Here is a 21,432-nt window from a genome sequence, read left to right on the forward strand (position 1 = left end):
TCTTACAGCGCAATACTTCCGCTCTTATGAATTCAATTCGCCATTATGTTGGTCTGTAGTATACGTCAGCATGATACTCCAAACATTTTTAATTCTTTATTTAGTATTTATACATGTAGATTTCACCTTAACAAACTAAAATAAATCTGGGTAATATTTACACACAACAAAATCAAACTCGTTTAATGTTTACATTTAACGCGTGACAAAATATTGGTCTGGATGATTTATTACTTTAAAAAGATCACCTTTCGTTTCCTATTCCGACCCTGCAAATCCTCAAGTTATCTGTAAGTGTAAGTGGTATATTATAAACATTATCGCGCAGGCAATAACGTGCGTTTTGTAAATAATCATTACAAAAATGATACTTTACATATATCGGAATGACACCTTTTTTTATTTACTAACGCATTTGTTTAGGACAAACACGCTTCCATAGGAGTTGCACCATATTAGTGTTAGTGCAAACCTACCCTCCACCCTTTAGTCGGAAAAGTATGAAAAGCTCAATATAGAAATGATCAATTCAAATTAGAACAATACGCATACACTACAAATTCAACATACAGATCACACAAAGTCCACTTTATTATCGAAAGTGAATACATCTGGGCTCACTTCCTTTGAATAACCAGAGTACAAACATATTGGCGCTTGTGTTTTCCGTAAATGCAGAGTTTTGAAAGTTTTGTTATCGTTGTATTCTATGGAGCGATATTCAAAGTTTTTTTTTTCGCGTTTACTAACCTCGTATATTTACCTCTGTTTCTTAATTATTTTCTTATACAGATAACTCTTTACATTTAAAATGCATTAGTGTAACTATTTATTTGTAACAACGTCTTGTAAGTAGCTTTTTATTTTGATTATGTTAACGTTGATTCAAATCCTAACTGCAATACGCTCAACGCTTCACGCTAAACGTCAACGGCTTTACTCATAGTTTACAGATATTGATTTGTTTTTAAAAATTCACTATTCATTATATTTTTCAAGCTGGACCCCAAGCGACAGATCAAACGGGTCAAACAATACAACCAAAATGGTCGCAATTTATAGCCGTCTTTTTTACCATTGCGATAACATTAATTATATATAGTATTAATGGTATTACCTTGATGTTTTCAAAAGGTAAACATTCCGTGGATCTGTTTTGAGTTCAGTTCATAACTAACATGCGGTCGTAATTTACAATTAACATGCTTTTAACTCAGGGTAAAGATCAGCTACAAGGCTTATTTCTCTATAAATATTACATATGAATAAATTTTAACTTTGCATGTAGATTGGCTTTCAAACTTTTTGTCACAGTTAGCAAAGGTTTGGTAACAGACAAAACGTTGAACATGCATGCTAAATATTTTTACATGACGTAACATCATAGAATTATGAAACATGTATGTTTATACTAATAAGCATTGAGCTTAAACACCAATCAATGTTTCCACACGTATCCCGCCAGGATGAAAATGACCTTTCATTTGTAAAAATCTTAATTTGCACAACTTGTCGGTAAACTATTGTATTGCTCGGTATAATTTATTTTCATGGAGCGTGTTAGTCAAACACTAAAACATGTATAAAACAACTATTCAACTAGTACAATGTTAATAAACTACACTTTTAAATATGTACTATATTATTATGTAAATTAAATGAATTTAAAATCACGAAAAACGTGCAACATTTTCAAGTTCACTTTCGATTTAATGCATGTCCATTTCATGAAAACACATATATTTTAAGAATATTAGAAGGTAGCTTTTTCAGATCTGAGGTGTATTGATGCCCATGCGTTCGCTTCATAATATCATCTTTATTGCTTCTGTGAGGATATGTCATGCAGACTTCAAAAGTGGTAAAGAAATACTTTATTTTGTAAAGTAAAAGGGAACATATGTGCATGGTTAGGATTCAGTCTTTGACGATGCAACTGTGTGAGAGTAGACAATCCATGTAAAGCCATATGTTGATGCAACGAGCAATACGTTGTACGTTAACATCAAGAAACTATGATTTGGTTTTACTTGCATTGTATAAAATTAAGAGAAAAGTTTGTGGAAATATTGCAGACTTATGTATACAACGATGCCTTTTATTTTGGTTGAGCAACTGGTGGTTTAAAAACAATATGTGGTTAAAATCCAAATCTGGTTGCATTTACACTATTTTTCATTTGTGTTGATTTATTTTGAACATATTTCGACAAGTAATAAAGTTGTATTGTTAAATATTAACAATTAATTATATAATGTTGTCTGTTAATAACTTATGTTGAGAAATAAATATGAAAATCACCTTGACACGGGTATATTTAAAGGATACTTAAAACATTACAAAACAGAAGATATTACTGATAATTGACCTTCAGAGAACCTTTTCAGATACTTTTTAAAAGTATAAATTCCATGTTGTGTTTTTTTTTATCTAAAACAAATTTCAGAAAAGTTTTCCCCTATAATTAACTATACACGGCAGCCATATTGGCGGCCATCTTGGATATTTGGGCGTAACTTGATCTTTCGCTTGGGATCTGGCATGAACATTTTTGCAATATTTTGTGATCGTTTTATACCAAGTTTTTTTCAAATTAACAATACAATATAAAACATAATCTCCGTCATTTTTTTATGAAATTTCTACTAGTTGTTATGAAATACAGAAATACATAGTTATACTAGTCAAAAACCAACATAATCATACTATCAGGCAATTGTAAGCTTATCGTGCACTTAATAATCGACTTGAGCCCCTCTGGCAGCTTTGCTATTGTAATTCGTGTCCTTATACAGTGTATAGATCGTACTAACCTAACTGATAAACTTAATGTGAGAAAAATATTACTGGTATCAAATGTATCGTATTTTAATGATTTTTTTCTTGGACATAATATGTAGAAGCTAAGTGTTCTCTAGATGGGATACAATCATTATGCGCAGGGGGATCCTTTATGATTTATTAATTAACCACACGTTTTATACTTGGAAATCCCAATAATCCCATTTACATCAACTTATAATTTATAATCACCGTATACCAAAATATTTCGTAAAACTTCCATCAGAACCAGTTATTGTTGATGGGGTTCTGTGTTCTCAAATGATTAAACGGTTGGTTATAGTTCGATTTTTTACGCTTATATGCCTTTTACCTGTATTACGGAGTCAGGGATTAAATGATTTTGTATGTCAATTATTTTAGATAATCAATTAGACAAAATTGCTTAATGAACTGGTTATCTTTGGGGCAAACAACTTCTTCTATGCATTCCTAGCTCAGCTTCCCAATGCATGTCGACGCTTAATGAATCACTGAATGTCATCCTGCGCATAATAATGTATACCAGTTATACGTTTTCGTGCTTATACTTTATCACTTAGATAAGTAGGATAAGTGTTAACTGACTTAAGAATAATGGACAAGAATGTCTATCGTCTGCTCGCCCGATACAGGGTTATCATCCCCAAAAAATCTAAAAAAAAACATTCGACCCATACAGAAAAAAACAAGGCTTATATTGACAACCCATAAAAAGTGTGAAATTTGACAAATCAAAGTGTTTATAGCTTGCCGATTGTGTTTTTAATCAATCGAATTCACCCTTAGCTCGGTAAATACTAGATAACATTAATGAATGCCGATTTGAAACTCTTAGTAGCTTTAGAGTTCTTTGTTTTTAAAAACGGTCCACCTTGACAACGGCACAATATAAAGTGTTAGTGTACAAGTCTACCAAATGACAAATAGGACAGGCGTAATCCTTACGACAACGACACAGGATATACATATTGACTTTCAGTGAATTTGTCTTTTTACATTTGGATTACACTTGGATTGAATGCACACTATACAACTAGAACATCTTCGAGTGATCAAAGCGATTGTCCTGTTGACTAACAGAGACCATCTTCAAACGTTTCAGTTTTAATCTGATGAAAGTGACAGTATGTTTACTGGTTATGAAGATAAAGTTAATGTTTTTCTTATTTCATTTAGAATATATGAAATAGTGGTCATGACCATTTTAAAATAATGTTCTAAGAAATGCATCATCCCGCATGACTTTTTTTTAGCTGCAAGCTCTTGAAATATAAATTATGTTTATATTGTTATTACACTTAATATAGGTAGCATTACCTTGAAAAGTTAATCGATGAATTTATATTGCCCTTATTACTTGGCTGTAGACAGCATGCGATAGATAAAAGTGTGTTATTACATAAATATTCATAATATTCTGATCCTTGTATTAAATGAGGTGAATTGTGCAAAATCATGTTAACGTGTAGAGTTTTGGTTATAGATATTCTCATAACGTTGCTTTAACCGCTTAATAAAACAATATTAGCACTTGTGAAAATTGTAATTATCAAAAGCATGCGGAATGTATTCGTTTAACTCAACAATAGCAGGTAGTTTGCATTTGCTAAATTACAAAAATCTATTCAAAAGAGATTTAGATCAACAGCGAGCTAAGACACACAAGACAACATAGATGATTTGTTTATACGCAAATGCGATTAAACAACATTTTAAAGGAACAGTACTTTAAACACGAACATAGACAAATTCTATCGGTGAACTATAAAAATTCAACAAAACATGCAATACAAAATTGCTTAACTTGTAAAACAATGAACCTTATACCGCTCCATCTCGCGCCCGAGATTAAGGCAATACCCAAATAATTATTTTACATACCGGTTGAATGATTAAGCGTCATCTGTTTGTTTCTAACAATGAATACGACAAATCCGATGGCAAAGAAGACAACAAGTCCAGCTATGCCAAGAGCTACCACGTTCACTGAAGCGAAAATAGACGGCACGTGGTATTTAAGTATATGTAGTTATGTGATAAAGTATTTATATCGATGTAAGTTTTTATATCCGGGTATAGGATATAATATGGAAATATAAAATACGTGCTAGTTTTAGTTTATATCATTTTGTGGTTAAACATTTAAATATCAGTTATTTCACGAATCAGAGCCTAAATAGTGGTATATTATATGACACAACTTCAATTATGACCCTTATTAACACGGTTTGCCAAACATTTGATACCATTGCACACTTTGAATATATATGGATAGCCCATATAGGTATTGTTTGAGAATAAACGATGTACATTATTATTTGCAGTATTATTTTAAATTTTGTCAAACAACACACGAGCTCATTGTTTTGTTGAATTAAAACTAACATTGAAAACATAGTAGACAGTTTAGTGCGTTCTGGTTATAAACGATCATATATCAATTCGATGTTTAACTTTCCGCAACCAGACTGAAAACATTACAAAATTACCGTCGTAAAAATGTTATTGTTTATTGTGTGTTTAAACGGATAACATTTGAATAAAAATGCCGGAGCACTTTGCAAATTTCGGTAATGTAATGGATTCAGATTGTCACATACTGTGGATGTACATGTGTTAAGTAATTTTATATCATTCCTTATTTCCCTTTTTCAAAAAGAGAAACTTGACAAAAGCACAAAAGCATGCAAAGTGCACGTAACTCTATGTTTGTATAAATGTATGCCGATCCTTTAACATACCAAGCAATAGAATAAGGCTATGTCATAAATCGCATAAACATGAGAAAAAAGCATCGTGTATTGAACTCGTATGAGATTATGAATTAGAAAATGTACTTACAGATGTTCTTTGACTTTGGGGTTATCCCGTCAAACTCATCATTTGAAATTACAGTGGTAGACACGGCATCTAATGATATGTCGGTTGAAATATCATTTGCTACAAACAATAGAGTTTGCATGTCCATTATTACACTTGCAACACCAGTTTACACTGTGTTAATATAATATTAAACATAATGCGGTACATTTGAAGTGTTTAGTTGCAAAGTAGAATTAGTTCATGTTTATAATTTGCCTTTTTGATAATTACTTATGGATTTGAATGAATGTGCAGTGCCATGTGTCATGTGCAAATTAAATGTTTATACAAATAATTTGTTTCTTAAGATGAACTTAAATACATGTTGGCTAAACACAGAAGCTTGAAAAGTACCTGGTCCATTTGCCCATGTTAAGGCAGCAGTCGACACCGTGTATGTTTTGTCTGTAACGTTGTCTACTGTTGAGACTTCTGTTGCGTCTGAAATACAATAGCACAAACATGTCGGGCATCAAACACTCATTTAGTACAGCACATCACGTTTTTATGAAAGTAATTCTACTGATTGTCTTCATTCTATAAACATCCTGTTATAAATGGTAAGGAATGTCGCGTTTTCAATACAAGCTGAAGTACATCTACGATATGCATTATTTATGAGGAAACTTCCGTATTGTAAATAAAAGTTATTAGGTTGAAATATGTCAAATGAAACCTATAAAACTTATGCAGGTGTTTCCTGAATAATGATTAGAACACGCAATAGTGAATTGACAAAATATGTGTTGTGTCATAATTTAACGACAATAATACTGGCTGTTATAAGCGCTAACAAAAATGATTCAACTTTAAAAAAACTAGTAAAGGAAAAATAAATTTAAACATATTGATCACACGGCGATGTGTCTTGTTATTTTAACCGTAGGCGTAACACCAGCAAATGTCATAAGTTGAGTAATATGTGATAATGCATTGCTTGGTTATAGATGCACATTTTGAAAATCTGGCCTAACATACAGATTTATATCAAAGTTTAATTATATAGAGGATATTTGTTGGATTTGGTTGATTATCGATTTTAATTCACGAGAGATTAAAGACAATAATATTTTCACGAGTGGCGCAGCCACGAGTAAAAATATATATTTTTATGATCACGAGCTCTTTTTATTTGATGCTTTTTTCACAGTTTATATACATTGTTAAAGAGTTCAACTAAAGAATTGTGCTGGGATAATGACGTCATTTCGTCAAAAACACAATAACAGTGGAAATTATCGATAATTTTCACTGATAAATTTCACTGTTTGAAACAGTGAAATTATCGGTTTTAATTTACTGATATTTCTCTATAAACCACCGGAAAGCATAACATAAAATTATCATATGTGTTGACTCGTGTGTCATAATCGTTTAAACTTATTAAACGCATTTGGTGATATAGTTCAACAATTAGTAAAATTTTTCAACTATTTTGGTATGAAAATGCTTAATGTTAATTGTTATATATGATGCTGCGTATTGAGTTCTATATGATGCTGATGTAGGTTATTTTGTAACAACGAAGTAATTAAGCTTATAATTGTTTGTGTTAACTTCATTTCATCTTGCCTTAAACAGTTTCAGTTATTTTGTTTTATTGAATTTCTAACCACTCAATAATCAAAACGTATTCGCATTTGTTTTATCTTGTACAGTTGTAATTTGAATTACAATGCTATGACGTGAATTTTTATTGGAAAATAGTTTGATTTAGTTTAGTGCATACCTATTTATTGTATGCTTTCCGATGGTTTATACACAAATATCAGTGCATTTAAACTGATATTTCACTGTTTCAAACAGTGAACAATAATAGTGAAAATTATCGATAATTTTAATTGTTTGACCGGACCTATTTTTAGATATCATTGGTTGCTCCATTGTGACCCCTAATCAATGCCCAATCTTACCAAGGATAACTACTCTGCATTGAATGTTTATAAAAACATACGGATAGGCTTCCATTGAAAACACATGTACTAATACAACAGGGCGCCATATGGGAAATTATATTGTCCGGAATGGCAACAATACCAAAATAATCATGTGTAAGAATAACATAAAAAGAACATTTGTTAGATTCGGTGGTATATATATATTTATTAACTTGTGCTCATAGAAAAAAAAAATTATGATCACTTGTAAATTTAAATCGATATTCCACAAAATCCAACAAATATCCTCTATTTACTTATGCTCGATTGCATTGAAGCCCTTAGGCTTAAGCCTGTTTTTTGGGACTAAAACTAGTACTTGGTGTCTTTGTGGAGATCGAAGGAACGCTGTCAGTGGAGATCGAGCCTGTGACCTCCGGGTCGCTCGCTGATAAAGTTTGTTTTAATGCTAAATAGTGTGGTAAGTGTGATGTTCGGGCGCCTTTCGTCCAGTTTACACCCTACAAGCTGTGTATCAACTAGTCCAAAGCGTTAAACTCAGCTTTTATTATGTATATGTTTCAGTGTATTGTTATATGTTTTGTCTCGTATTGTATTGGCGATTAATTTTATGCACCGAATAAAAGACAAGACAAGCGTTTTATTCGAGATCAGTACAGAGTACGTAATCTAGAAAAAAATGTGATGATATACAATACATCAGTGGTCAACATGTTTACGTAATGTTTTTAACAGTAAAATAAAAATATTGATTCAAATGCAGTGTACAGACTACGTAACATACACTTGGAAAGTGATGTACATTTATTAGTTATTACACGGTAACAGATTGTCGTATATCTAGTGCATATTTTATATAGTGTGCAACATTTTTAGGAACATATGCGTTAACAGATCCCATTAACGAATTGAATGTATATACAGAAGGTCTAGCGTAACATCTTCTATCGAGAAATCTTATCCTTTTAGTAATGTAACATGGACAAATGCATATAAAACGGTACGCGTCTTCAAAATAAAGAAGTGAAACTCCAGCTGCTGGAGCAGTACTGAATTTTCATTATACACACTTACTTGGTCCTTTATTTAAGGCAAGTGACAAATTGCCAAAACAGTACAAAACATCACAAAAAAGTACAATACAAATCAAGATCGCGACCACAACACTACAAACAGTATCTTTCGTTTCTTGGTCCTGTATGAATTTTTAATGAGTGTGCACAAATTAAGAAGCGTAAAACACATTTCCTCAGGTTTACAGGCAATATATCAAGAATGTTTTTATAGGCTCATAATTAGCGTAATCTGTTAAAACTGAGCTACACAGTAATTAACCTTGTTATTTTTGAATAAATTTCCTTTTTATTCGCTCCTTAAATATGAATGGAAAATAATTACATGCATTTTCTGGATTTAAAAAATACCTCTGAAACCAAAGATCGTCTTAAAGTGTCTTAACACAAGGCACCCTGTAAGAGTGACCTAGTTTACACTATTCTAAGGCTCTAAGATACAAAATTGAAATAGTTATATTATTGCTCTGCAAAATCTTACGATAAGATTCTCATGTATCATTTAATATATATATAGGGCAGCGCCCCAAGTCGCCGTAAACTCCTACAGATGAAGTTGATTTCCTTACATTTAATAAAGATTTACAAAATTTTAAATGCACACGTACAATATATTTTGACTAGGTAAAACCCAAAACTTCCGACGCATAATTAAGTGTAGACCCTACAAAAGCATCGAACAATTCACAACACGTCTTTGGACTGAAATGATAACTAATTATGTAACAAAATAAAAAAACTTTTTATAATTTAACTATTATGAACTCATTATTTGCAGCTAAATTTCCAGTATGTTTAAAAACACAACCTATATAATTAAAGATCAACAATTAGTATTGGTTAATTTGTATAAGACCATCGCTCGTCCTCACGTAGAGCACAACGTTTTCTGAAAACCATAATTCTAGTTTTTAGCATTCAAAAGACCGCCAGATGTTTAACATAATTTCTCTCCTGGAAAGTATTATCGAGTTACACTTTTTGTATAAAAACGGTGTTACACTCCCATTTATCTTTGAATAGACCTTTAAATAGACCTTTCAACAGAATCGGACTATTGTCAATTCATGTCTACGACTGTGTGGTTTGTTGTGTGGTTTTCTTTTGAAAGTTTAAATTGACTCGTAATTCGATTAACTATTCATCACATACTTAATTTCCTTTTGACCCGTTCACGCACACGTTTTTTTGTATTGTAACGTATATTGCTTTAAGTGGGAAGAAAATGTCCACATCGTGGAGTACAAGCGGTTCAAGTAAACGACATTATGCAATATATCGTGACCGTTTAGGATTGTATAGATATGTTGCATTGAAACTTGATATGCATACAGACAATTTTGCAAGGTGAACACTTCGTTGCTGAAACACTAAACATTAAAAAAGGACTCAAAATGAAACTCTTCAATTGCGAGCAAATATGCGATATATAGACACGCCCAAAATCTTTAAGATAAATTTTCACAAAAAATGAGCTGTTGTCGTATACGTAATACAAGTTGGATGTTATGTATTATGTATTCATTGTATATTTTATATATTTTTGATGTGGATACTTACGTACAAATAGCTAAAGATTTGGAAATAAAACATTTAAATACTATTTTATACTTTTAATGCAACGATAACGTCACTGTATAATGCAAATTATCGTTTTACAATAAAATGGCAAAACACGATAGGTTAAAAGGTTCGTTCTTTTACAAGTCAAAATATAAAAAATGAAATGTTAAGTAAAACAATGCACTTTAAGTCATCACTTACCCTTCACATGAATTGTATATTCGTTGCTGTATATTGTCGTTTGATTGATTGCGGCTGAGCACAACCAACTTTGACCCATGTTCGATATATTCACTCTTTTTATTGCGCATGAATAGGAGGTTGCTGAATTGCAATAACAATCTAAACTTTCAGAAGTCTTCTGATTGCATTTACCATTTACAAACTCTTGAATGACATCAACCGTTATGTAACTTGACCCTTTTGCTTTTCTTTGCCAGGTTACTACAGAAACAGGTGATGGTGTAGAACATGTCATTCGAAGTGTTCTGCCAATAACCACATTGTCAAGTTCTGCGCTGAGTACTAGACGCAATGAACTTGAGACTGTAGAGAATTAAAATTAAAAAAATAATAACAATATTAATGATTATCATAATAAGATATATTAAATAAATACTAACAGAACGATTTGTTACAAGTCCGGCTATTTTCAATTAAATTTTGTTCCCTCCATAATAAAACGAATGAAAACTAATCTTTAATTTAAGCTGATTGTGTTTCATGTGCTTTTTTAAATCAAACGTATATGTGTATGTTTTTATAGGACTCTTGAATGTGACTGCACATGTTAACGTATTACACATTACACATTTGTAGATTGTACAAAACTGCGTTTACGTGCATAATGTGAAGTTGTAATTTGTTAAAAACACAGATGTTATCTAAATGGATGATACAGTTGACATTCAAATTTAAGCTGTACAATACATACATACATACACGTACATTAAACAATTACAATATACCTTTTGTCAAACATAGCGCAATACACAACAACAAAAGAACACACAGTGTCTCCATAATACCACGCTCACGCTTTGACTGCATTCATACAAATAAGGCAATCTTATTATATGGCAACCGGCTAGGCATCAACGTCATAACCAACTTCCGTCCGGTTTATAAAGCCACTAGAAAAAAGAACGTTCATTCTCCAGCAATGAAAGGGTTTGTTCAAAATGATGCTCCGTGAAATATGTAGCGAAGTGTGATAAACTTTGACAATATCAAAACGTTTTACCCACAGTACTTTTTCAGTTTGTAAAATGAAGATACAGTAAACTTATGTCAACAATCAGTATATGTAATAACAAACTTAAATACTGAGAATGATGTGTATTTCAAACATGTTTAGTGCACTTTCTTTTCAAATAGTAAACCATGATGAAGCCATTTCATTTGTATTTATACGTTGGTCATCCATAACGATGCTACAATATATGGTTTGTTGATATATTTTTGATAACGTTATGTAGACTTATTCTAAAGGTTGAATTGTTGTATTTAAAATCAACCGGCCGCACTTTCGAAACCAGTACATCCCATCCAAAACCAGAGCCGCAACCTGAATAACAGATAATTCGATTTTGCGCTTTAGATTGTAAATTACTAGTAGTACGTTAGTTTGCAAAGTTATCAGTTTATGTTAAATGTATTTTTAAGACAAATTAAAAACACACATTAATAAATCAGTTGTTTTACAAGCACATTTGAACACACGAAAAATACATGCAAAACAAATTTGATTTGTGATGTGGGTTTCTAGCATCTACGCTCATACTATATATTTATGTCGATTTATCCTAGACGCGTCATCAGATATCGCATGTGTGCGGTAAATGGACGGCTCCTCGTTATTATTGTACCGATTGTTTTCTCTGAATGTTTGGGTTTTCAGCTCTTTAAAATATATGGAAAAGCGACCTGGTTTGTTGTGGCATACGTTTTGTATATAGATGTATTACTTTAAAATGTGAAAATGTATTTTAAATATATTTTAAGCCAGTATAATACACATAACGATACCATTTTGTAGCACCCAATCATTGACAGAATAATGAAAAATAAATATAAGAACATTATATATACGTCACTACGGCGATTATAAACTTCCAATAAACCACAGTAAGTGTGCGAGTGAAATCTTGCAAAAAATGGTATACATTATTCTCTAATTCACGTATTGCATGATACTCAGGTTAGACGAACAGTGTATCTGCAATTCAAAATACACAAATTAAGATTTGGTGTTAATAATATCATCTTCACAAACTATAAGATACATTTTGCATAATAGTATGCAATGTTTTCAAAAACATATAATATCGTTAATACATTTTCCTTGCATGAGGGTGTGTTAGAGGAATTTTGATTACATTTTTAAAGCTGCATACTTAGGTAAACTACAGTTTCTACTGATGTATGAAGAAAGTCATTTGTATTTTATAGTGAATTTTGACAGCGTCATTTGTGAATATTAATTTGATGTGTATTATAAAAATAATTAAATCATCCGTAAAAACAATTACTTAAATCAAATTAGAAAAACAATATTTTTAGCCTTGTCGTGTTGACAATCCATTCTTACATTTCCTGTTGAACCTCATAGCAATTCGTACTCTTTTGTTTGAAAAAAAAAAGAATTTTGTGGCAAAGACCGACATAAGGTTTATTTAGATACGTACGGTTGAGTAACAACGTGATATTACTTAGTATTATGTATAATAAACTTACACCAGTTTTACGAAAATAAAATGATGTTTCTGTCGTTATTCTCAACATGCAATTATTTTTGGATGCTACTTAATAACAGTTGCATTTGACAAAATGTGTACTTCGATTTCCTTCTGGTACTCTTTTATAATCCTATTTGGTGTGTTTGAATACGTTTGGTCGCCGTTTGTGTTTGTTACGAGTTTGTTTGGTACATCTTATACTTCGCCCATTGTTATAATAGTTTAGCTTTGTATGAACATGTTTTACCGTAAGATTGTTTTACAACCACTGGATCTACACATGGTTTTGGTTGCTTGTGTTTTTGTGTTTTTAATTTTAATACAAGCACATTCAGCACAGCGTACACAACCCTGCTTCGTTCTTGATCCATCGTTCTTGCGTGTGTTTAGCTCAACTTTAAAGTGTGTGATTGCATCACTATAATCAGAATTGCAACAGATTTTTGCATGAGGAAACTTCTGTATGTCTCTTGTGTTTTGGCTCGTTGTGTACAGTCTATCCCAAATAGAATATAAGAGTATTAAAAAAGTGACTCAGGGTGTTTCATAGCTCTAAAAACGTTGATATACAGTTATTTATTATTTTCAATCCTGTGTCATAACCATTTTAGAATTAAATTCAAGATTGAATCAATTTCGTTGAATACTCTACTCCACATACGCATTTTACCCCTATCATACGCGCCATTAAATCTTATATTATAATCGAATAAATAGTTGTAATCACATTTGATAATACCCATCTTACGCGTAGATACAAGGAAATATACACACCCATTTATTCTAAGACTTTTTGTTTCAGTCACGTTTAAAATTGTATTTGATAGGCTTTGTACTAAAACGGTTAGGTTTGGTTTGTGACATCAGATAAGGGTTGTGTTGTTTCCAAAATTTTCGAATTCCGGAGAAACTTTATTAATTGTGTACAGGAATGGGAAATAATCAATTTGTTATAATAAACGAAACAAGTTCACCTCGCGTCTGATGTTACGAGAGAAGGTTAGTTAAATGTGTATTAAAATACTTGTTTTTGTTTTAAAAAATTGTTGAACGTTCTGAATGTACTAGCTTTTTATTGACTTTCACATGTTGCAAAAATGACATATTCAAAAATGAAAAAAATAGAAAGCTGCTAGAGTCGGACGCATATACTTAGACTACACATTATCTGCTTTACATAAATTGTCGATTGTAATCACAATCCTATTCAAATGTAGTATTAACGTGTCGGTCTACAAATAAAGTTGGAACATTCAAGAAGCAAATAGAATGGAGCTGACAAACTCAGAATGTACTTCCTCGATAAAAGAACCAAAATGTACCCGCAATATTGACGATATCGACGATGTGTCTTCAAATGGCATACCAACTGCCTGACACAAACTAAGTCGTCTCTTTAGGTATGTGTGAGTGAGATCAAGAATAGACATTATCAAATTTTAACTTTGCTTGCATTATAATTGGATGTACATTTTCTATGTAGCTCATTCATCAAATGAAGCTGACATTAATTGGATATTTTGCTTAATGTTATATCAGAATACGATATTGAGCAATTATTTGTTTATCTTCTGTAATTTGCTGATGACAGTTTTGACCAGAATTTGCTAGATCTCCAGACACAGCTTAAAAGCACATCGTAGTATTCGACGACATGTGGTTTTAAAATTAACATTAACAAATCACATATTTGAAATGTTGAATTCACAAAAAAATCAATGTTTCACAATTTCTTGAGTAGACTATTTAAATTGTTCACTGCATTTGCTATTTATTAGTAAAAACAATACATGTTTATTAAATTGCCATTTTTTAAAACATACTCTTAATTATTTAAGGGCAGTTCTGATTTGCAAAGTCAGTGCTTTTAGACTAACTAAAGAAATCAAGCAAAGCATGTGCTATTTTAAGTCAAAATGCAATCTTTTGTTAAAGTGAATCCGTTTCTGTAGGACACACGTATTTTTGTTATAGAAACTCAATAAATATAAATGTTGAAGATTTGCATGCAAATATCCAGGTGTGTAGTGTTTGTTACTAAATCACAAATTGAACAATCAATGTCATCATAAAAACAACTCTATTTGTTTGTTGTTTGAAAAAGTACATACTGTATTTAGAAATTTAAACACTCAAACAGCACACACTATATAGAACACGAACTTAATTATACCACACCAGTCGTTGCAGTGACAAAGTATTGTTTTTCGTTTTGAGAAATTCAAACCATGCGTTTTAACATGCAAGTTAAAACTCAACTAGCATAATAAAAAAACTCTGAAAAAGTTTCCATGTTTGATGGTGCTTGGTTCTTAATTTTAGTGATATTCTGAACATAGTAGATCCATGATGTAGACCGAACTAAGCAATGTATGTATGCAAATAATACACTGCAATTATTTAGTTTGAACAGCTGTAAATAAATGGCATAGGTCAGTAACCTTATATTACAGAATGGAATTAATATTATGTGGTAACCGAACGAATTGTATGTTTCGAAAGCCATCGTTAAACTTAATTGTTATTACTGTCACAATATTGTGATTTTATATTGTATGTACTATATTCATGAGTGTATTCAGAGAAAGGGTAACAATAGCATCAATTGTTCTTCAATGCATCATAAAATGAAAATAATATTCTCTCAATAAAGCGTACTATATTACTTTCTGTGTCGACACATTTCGACACAACATTATAAAGAAAACACAGAAACATAAATATAGGTTCTCCAAATTAAACATGTCAACTTATATCATGTCGGGTTAAGGGCACCAAACCTCGCGTTTGAATAATAACGTAAAACAATAACAAATAGACTACCATACACCTCAATAACAATCCAAGTTTCTATGTCTCAATCCAATTAATATTTTATTTCACAACAGTTTGATGGAATTTAAAATGAAAGCCAAACCAGATTCAAAACCTGATAAAACACTTATACAAACAAACAACTGTAACAAACAATTTCCACCATAAAACAATTAATTCAATAATTTCAATGTTAATACGGGTTTAAAACAGCTAAAACTCTCACTTGACCACGAGTTATTCTCAACACATTAAAACATGTATACCTAAAATAAATTTCAAATTACCAGAAGTATTTCTTTAAGATATACACTAAATTATATACACATGTTCCTCTTTGATAAATGTACAGTATCAAACATACGCGACAGACGGTTACATCTTAAAAACACAGTGCTGTGAATAAATTGGATGTCCACACGTGAAAGAGCACAAACCAAGCTTAACAATTTGTGTTATTAATCGAAAACCAACACACTGGTGACGAGGATAAAACTTTGTGGATTATATTTGGAGAATTGTATCCGTTTAATAAAAGTGTGCGTGAAATTCTGGATATAAACACAAAATGGCAACGGGCCTGATTGGGAACATTAGCGCATATGACAGCAATGTCGAAACATGGACTTCCTACCAGGAACGACTTGAACAGTACTTTATGGTCAATGGCATCGATAATAAACGAACAGTGGCAGGATTTTCAACACTCGTCGGCGAAAAGACGTACGGCTTGTTAAGGAACCTTACCGTTCCAGCAAAGCCGTTCGAGAAATTTGATGAGGAACTTTGTCAGCTTTTACAAACATATTTGTGCCCGAAACCTTAATAATGGCGGAACGATTCCGATTTCACAAGAAGAATCAAGCAGCGGGCGAAAGTATCAGTTGTTACGTGGCGGAAGACGGAATAATTCTGTGAGGTCAGATAAAAAATGAACGATTCTTTAAGGGGCAGGTTCGTTTGTGGACTTAAACATGCAGGAACACAGCGAAGGTTATTGTCTGTCGCTAATTTGACACTGCAAAATGCCATAGAAAAAGCGCTTGTTATGGAAGCTGCACATATGGACGCCGCCGAGTTAAAGTTATCGGCGGTCTCCTATGAGCCCGTTTACCGAGTTGGACATTCAACAAAACCCAAGAAATAGAAACAATACAAACATTCCAAAGAGAGCAGCAAGTGCATCCATTGTGGGGAAACTAACTACCCCTCCGAGAAATGCAAACTGAAGGATGCAGTTTGTTATCACTGTATGGCAAAGGGACATATAAAGGCTAAATGTAGAAAGCTTAAGTCGGTGCAGTAAATGGAGGGAAACGTTTCAGTGATCGAAACTGTGAAGAAAGGAGACAACAGGAAATTTTAGCCGATAATTAACGATATCGAGGTACCAATGGAGCTTAATACAGGATCGGCAGTTACCCTCATATCAAACAAGGGTTTCCGAAAACGAATCGGAAATATGAAGCTCGAACCTGCTCATTCTATACTGAAGACATAGTAGGCGATGTCATAGAGAAAAAAGGACGGTTATGGTGCATGTCAGTTGTAATGGACAATCGCGCACAATGCGACTTTGCCTTGTAAAAGGTGATGGGCCTGCACTGCTCGAAAGGGACTGGCTGAGTCACATCACACTGAACTGGGGCACACTTGTTAACGTGCACTCTGTGATGGTGATCTCCCTTGAATGGGCATGTTGTGTTTTTCTGGATAACAAAACTTAAAAAGATTTAGAAGAAATGATTTATTGTATAGTTTTAAATGGAATACTGGACATTAACAAAAAAGTTATGAATACATAACATCCTTTAGAAGAAAAGATAAAAAAAAACATTTTTCAAATGTTTACAAAGTATACTGTTCGCTAAAGAATGGCATCAAAATCTTTAGAAAAAGAGACAATCACACAACAAAAAGCTTCCGAACTAACAGAAGCTTCAGAAATATCTGAACATGAAAGTGAATAAAAATGTGAGGAAAAAGACAATAAACGTAAATATATCAGCAGCGTGAGTGAGCAAGACATCAGCATTAATTCGACAAAAGAAGAAAGCAAAAAACAGTCAAATAAAAACATCTAAGCATGAAATGAATAAAAAGGACGAGGCAGCAAACAATAAAAGTAAAGATAACATTAGCTTTGTAGATATTTCAAAACAGCTGAGTGAAATCAATAAAAAAACTCACAAATGTTATGATGAAAGATGACAGCTGTCTTGAAAAGATGATTGAAAATATTGTGGGGAAATGACAAAACAACCTTCTCCATATAATTTAATTATTGGAAGCAAATCTGTTTGAAAAAGAAGTTAGAATGAGAACCTAAAGAAAGAAATAGGTAACTACAGACTGAGCTGGAAACAGAAAAAGTGGCAAACAGTGACAACCTAAGCAAAGAAAAGTATAATAACAGAGAAGCACTGAATGAGCTTGAACAATATACACGAATAAACAATGTGGCGTTCCATGGTCTAAAAGACATCGATTGAAATGAAACTCCTAGAAAACACTATGAGTCTGGTTTCAGACGCGGTAAATCAATATATGGATACACAACTCTGCAGAACGAATATTTATTATGGACATAGGCTAGGTCGTTTTGAAAACGGTAAAAGCAGGCCAGTAGTCAAAAAGTTCATCTCGATAGACAGAAAGATCGCGGTCATGAAAATGAACAGGCAGTTAAAACAGGCTAAAATATACCCAAGTGAACATATAACGCCACTGAACCAAGATGTATTCAATTGTGTTCGTTTGAAGAAAAGAGACAACGTAGAGGCAGCCTGGAGTAGAGATAGAAAGATATTTCATAAAAAACGAGATGGCAGCGTGCACAGAGTTTTATACAGACAGTATGACGAGTGGCTTAACCTACCATGGCTCAAGAAGTACAACGCACTAACAGAACTGTCTACATAAATTTGTGAACACCAATGTGCATTCATAAATACTATGGTAATACAGAACTAAAAACTAAGGATATCTACAATATGAGCAGTACAAATAGTGAGTATGTCGGGCCTAACACATTTTGAGAAGTATACGAACATTAGCATTGATGTACATTTACAAATACCTGTCTTTAATCCAGGTGCAGTTGTATAGGCAAAGGATTAGTGGTAACTCAACCGTGGTTATGGTCATTGTTAATTCTTGTTACATGTATAGGGTAATAATGTATGTTGGAAACATATGTAATCAAAGTACTGAAAGTACCAGTTTGACGATGCTTTTGAAGAGGATGGATATATAGAGGATATTTGTTGGATTCGGTTGAATATCGATTTTCCCAGAAAAAGAGCGAAAAATATCGATATTTTCACTGTTATTTTTCACTGTTTAAAACAGTGGAATACCAGTTTATTTCACTGAAATTTCTGCATGAATCACCGGAAAGCATAAAATAAATAAGCATCCATTTAAGTTAATATACATCACCGCAATTGTGTACTTTTTATTGCTTGTCAATTATCCGCAGGTCAATAATGGTTGTGGTGCAATCGTTTTCGTTCTTAGACACTGCACTCCTTTCAATGAGATTTATTTACCTAAATATCTCATATTTTAACTTACAATTCTTTTGGGAGTAATGGTCCAGACAACTGGATAAAACAGCAACAATATGCTAACCCATTTTTTTTCGAGGAACATAATTGAGAATTCCTGTGCTAGCCCCCATTCACAGTGTGTTGGGGTATAATAATAGTCAAATTTTGTTTTTCTTCTCAAAAGATTGTCGTAGATTATAAGTTGAGGAATATATCATCCAAGACTACAACTTTTAGAAAGCCATTTTTTTCATTTATTTTTATTGATAAACAAGGTTTTGTAACAATCTATACTATACGTAGATAGCTTTAACAGCACAATGTGGCTCACCTGAAACTGATTATTTCATAGTGGTGTTAACTAATTTTTCATGAAGATCTAGAAAAAAAGGCATTGTGAGTATGAACAAGCTATTTGCGTCTATCCGATCTAGTTGAACCTTGTTACCGAGTTCCTACTTTTATTTATTTGAACATTCTGATCAACTGTCATGAAGATCAGGTAAAAACGTAAGTGTTAACATAGATTTTAATGATTTTAGTTATTGATCAAATGCTTGGAAGCACATCACCCACTTTGGAACGTGACCTGTTTATCACTGAGACTAGACCTTGTGACCTAAATGTTGAATATGCTACTTTCAAGGTTGACTTTGAAATCATTTAAAATAATGTTCTAACCAATTTACAAGTGGATCAAAGAGAGAATGTGACCACTAAAGTATTAACAGACCTTTTCTTATATTTGACCTAGTGCCCTAATTTTTGATAGAATATGAAACCCAAAATGACATAGAGGGGACTAGTTTCATAAGAATCTGGCAAAGAGGTGACACCCAAATTTAAACATTGTAAAATATCTTATGTGTTCACAATAAACTTTGGATAAAATACAACAGACAAAGAGTGATAACAGAAGCTCACCTTGTCACATCATAACAAGTGAGCAAAATAACCAAAACTATGACATCATATAATGCTCAGTTACTTCCAATAACAACAAGAGCACCGCCTTGCGGTAGCAGACCGCTCATCTATTTTTCTTTATAAAGGTGTAGGGACCTATCTCAATTTCAATCACAAAGGGTCGAGGGGTGGAGTGGAGAGGGGTGTATAGTGTGGGGGTGTGGTCATTTATTACATTATCTTCCAAAATGCAAAAACATGCAAAAAAAAATTTTTGGGGGGGGGGATTCGATTCTTGGGTGGGATGGTTGGACGGTTTTTCAAAAATAAGATAATAAAAATAAATATTTGTGTTTTTAACCATGTTTGAAAAAAACAAGAGATGTGTTTGTCAGAAACACAATGCCCCCTATTGCGCCGCTTTGAAATTATTTTTTTTTTGTTACCTTTAACCTTGAAGGATGACCTTGACCTTGAACTTCCACCAATCAAAATGTGCATCTCTATGAGAAGGCCGCTTTGAAATATTGTTTTTTTTTACCTCTGACCTTGAAGGATAACCTTGACCTTGAAGGATGACCTTGAACTTCCACCACTCGAAATGTGCAGCTTCATGATAAAGCCGCTTTGAAATAAAAAATTTTACCTTTGACCTTGAAGGATGACATTGACCTTGAAGAATGACCTTGACCTTGATTTTGCACTACTCAAAATGTGCAGCTTCATAAGAACGCCACTTTGAATTTTTTTTACCTTTGACCTTGAAGGATGACCTTGACCTTGAAGGATGACATAGACCTTGAACTTCCACCACTCAAAATGTGCAGCTTCATGAGAAAGTTGCATTGATTTTTTTATTATTTTGTTTGACCTTAGACCTTGAAGGATGACCTTTACCTTCAAGTTGAAGGATGACCTTGAACCTACACCACTCAAAATGTGCAGCTTCATGATAATGCCGCTTTGAAATTTTTTGTTTGACCTTTGACCTTGAAGGATGACCTTGACCTTGAAGGTTGACCTTGAACTTCCACCACTCAAAGTATGCAGCTTCATGAGAACGCCCCCTTGATTTTATTTATTTTTTTACCTTAAAGGATGACCTTGAAGGATGACCTTTACCTTCAACTTGCACCACTCAAAATGTGCAGCTTTATGAGATACACATGCATGCCAAATATCAACTTGCTATCTTCAATATTAA

The 21,432-nt window shown here is 32.8% G+C and overlaps 2 protein-coding genes across 2 annotated transcripts in view; one reads left to right on the forward strand and one right to left on the reverse strand.

Annotated features, from left to right (window-relative positions):
• LOC127877524 (adhesion G protein-coupled receptor B1-like) overlaps positions 1–21,432 on the forward strand; it is a 469,993-nt gene that overhangs the window by 345,414 nt on the left and 103,147 nt on the right. The gene's annotated exons all lie outside the window — the stretch shown is intronic.
• Positions 5,648–11,269, reverse strand: LOC127878418 (uncharacterized). Its single transcript, XM_052424943.1, has 4 exons — positions 11,188–11,269; positions 10,421–10,765; positions 6,040–6,126; positions 5,648–5,763 (listed from the first exon to the last, which is right to left on the reverse strand). The coding sequence occupies exons 1-4, from the start codon at positions 11,267–11,269 to the stop codon at positions 5,648–5,650; spliced, it is 630 nt and encodes a 209-aa protein (XP_052280903.1).

Source organism: Dreissena polymorpha, chromosome 4, assembly GCF_020536995.1.
Source record: "Dreissena polymorpha isolate Duluth1 chromosome 4, UMN_Dpol_1.0, whole genome shotgun sequence".
NCBI classification, from domain to species: Eukaryota; Metazoa; Mollusca; class Bivalvia; order Myida; family Dreissenidae; genus Dreissena; species Dreissena polymorpha.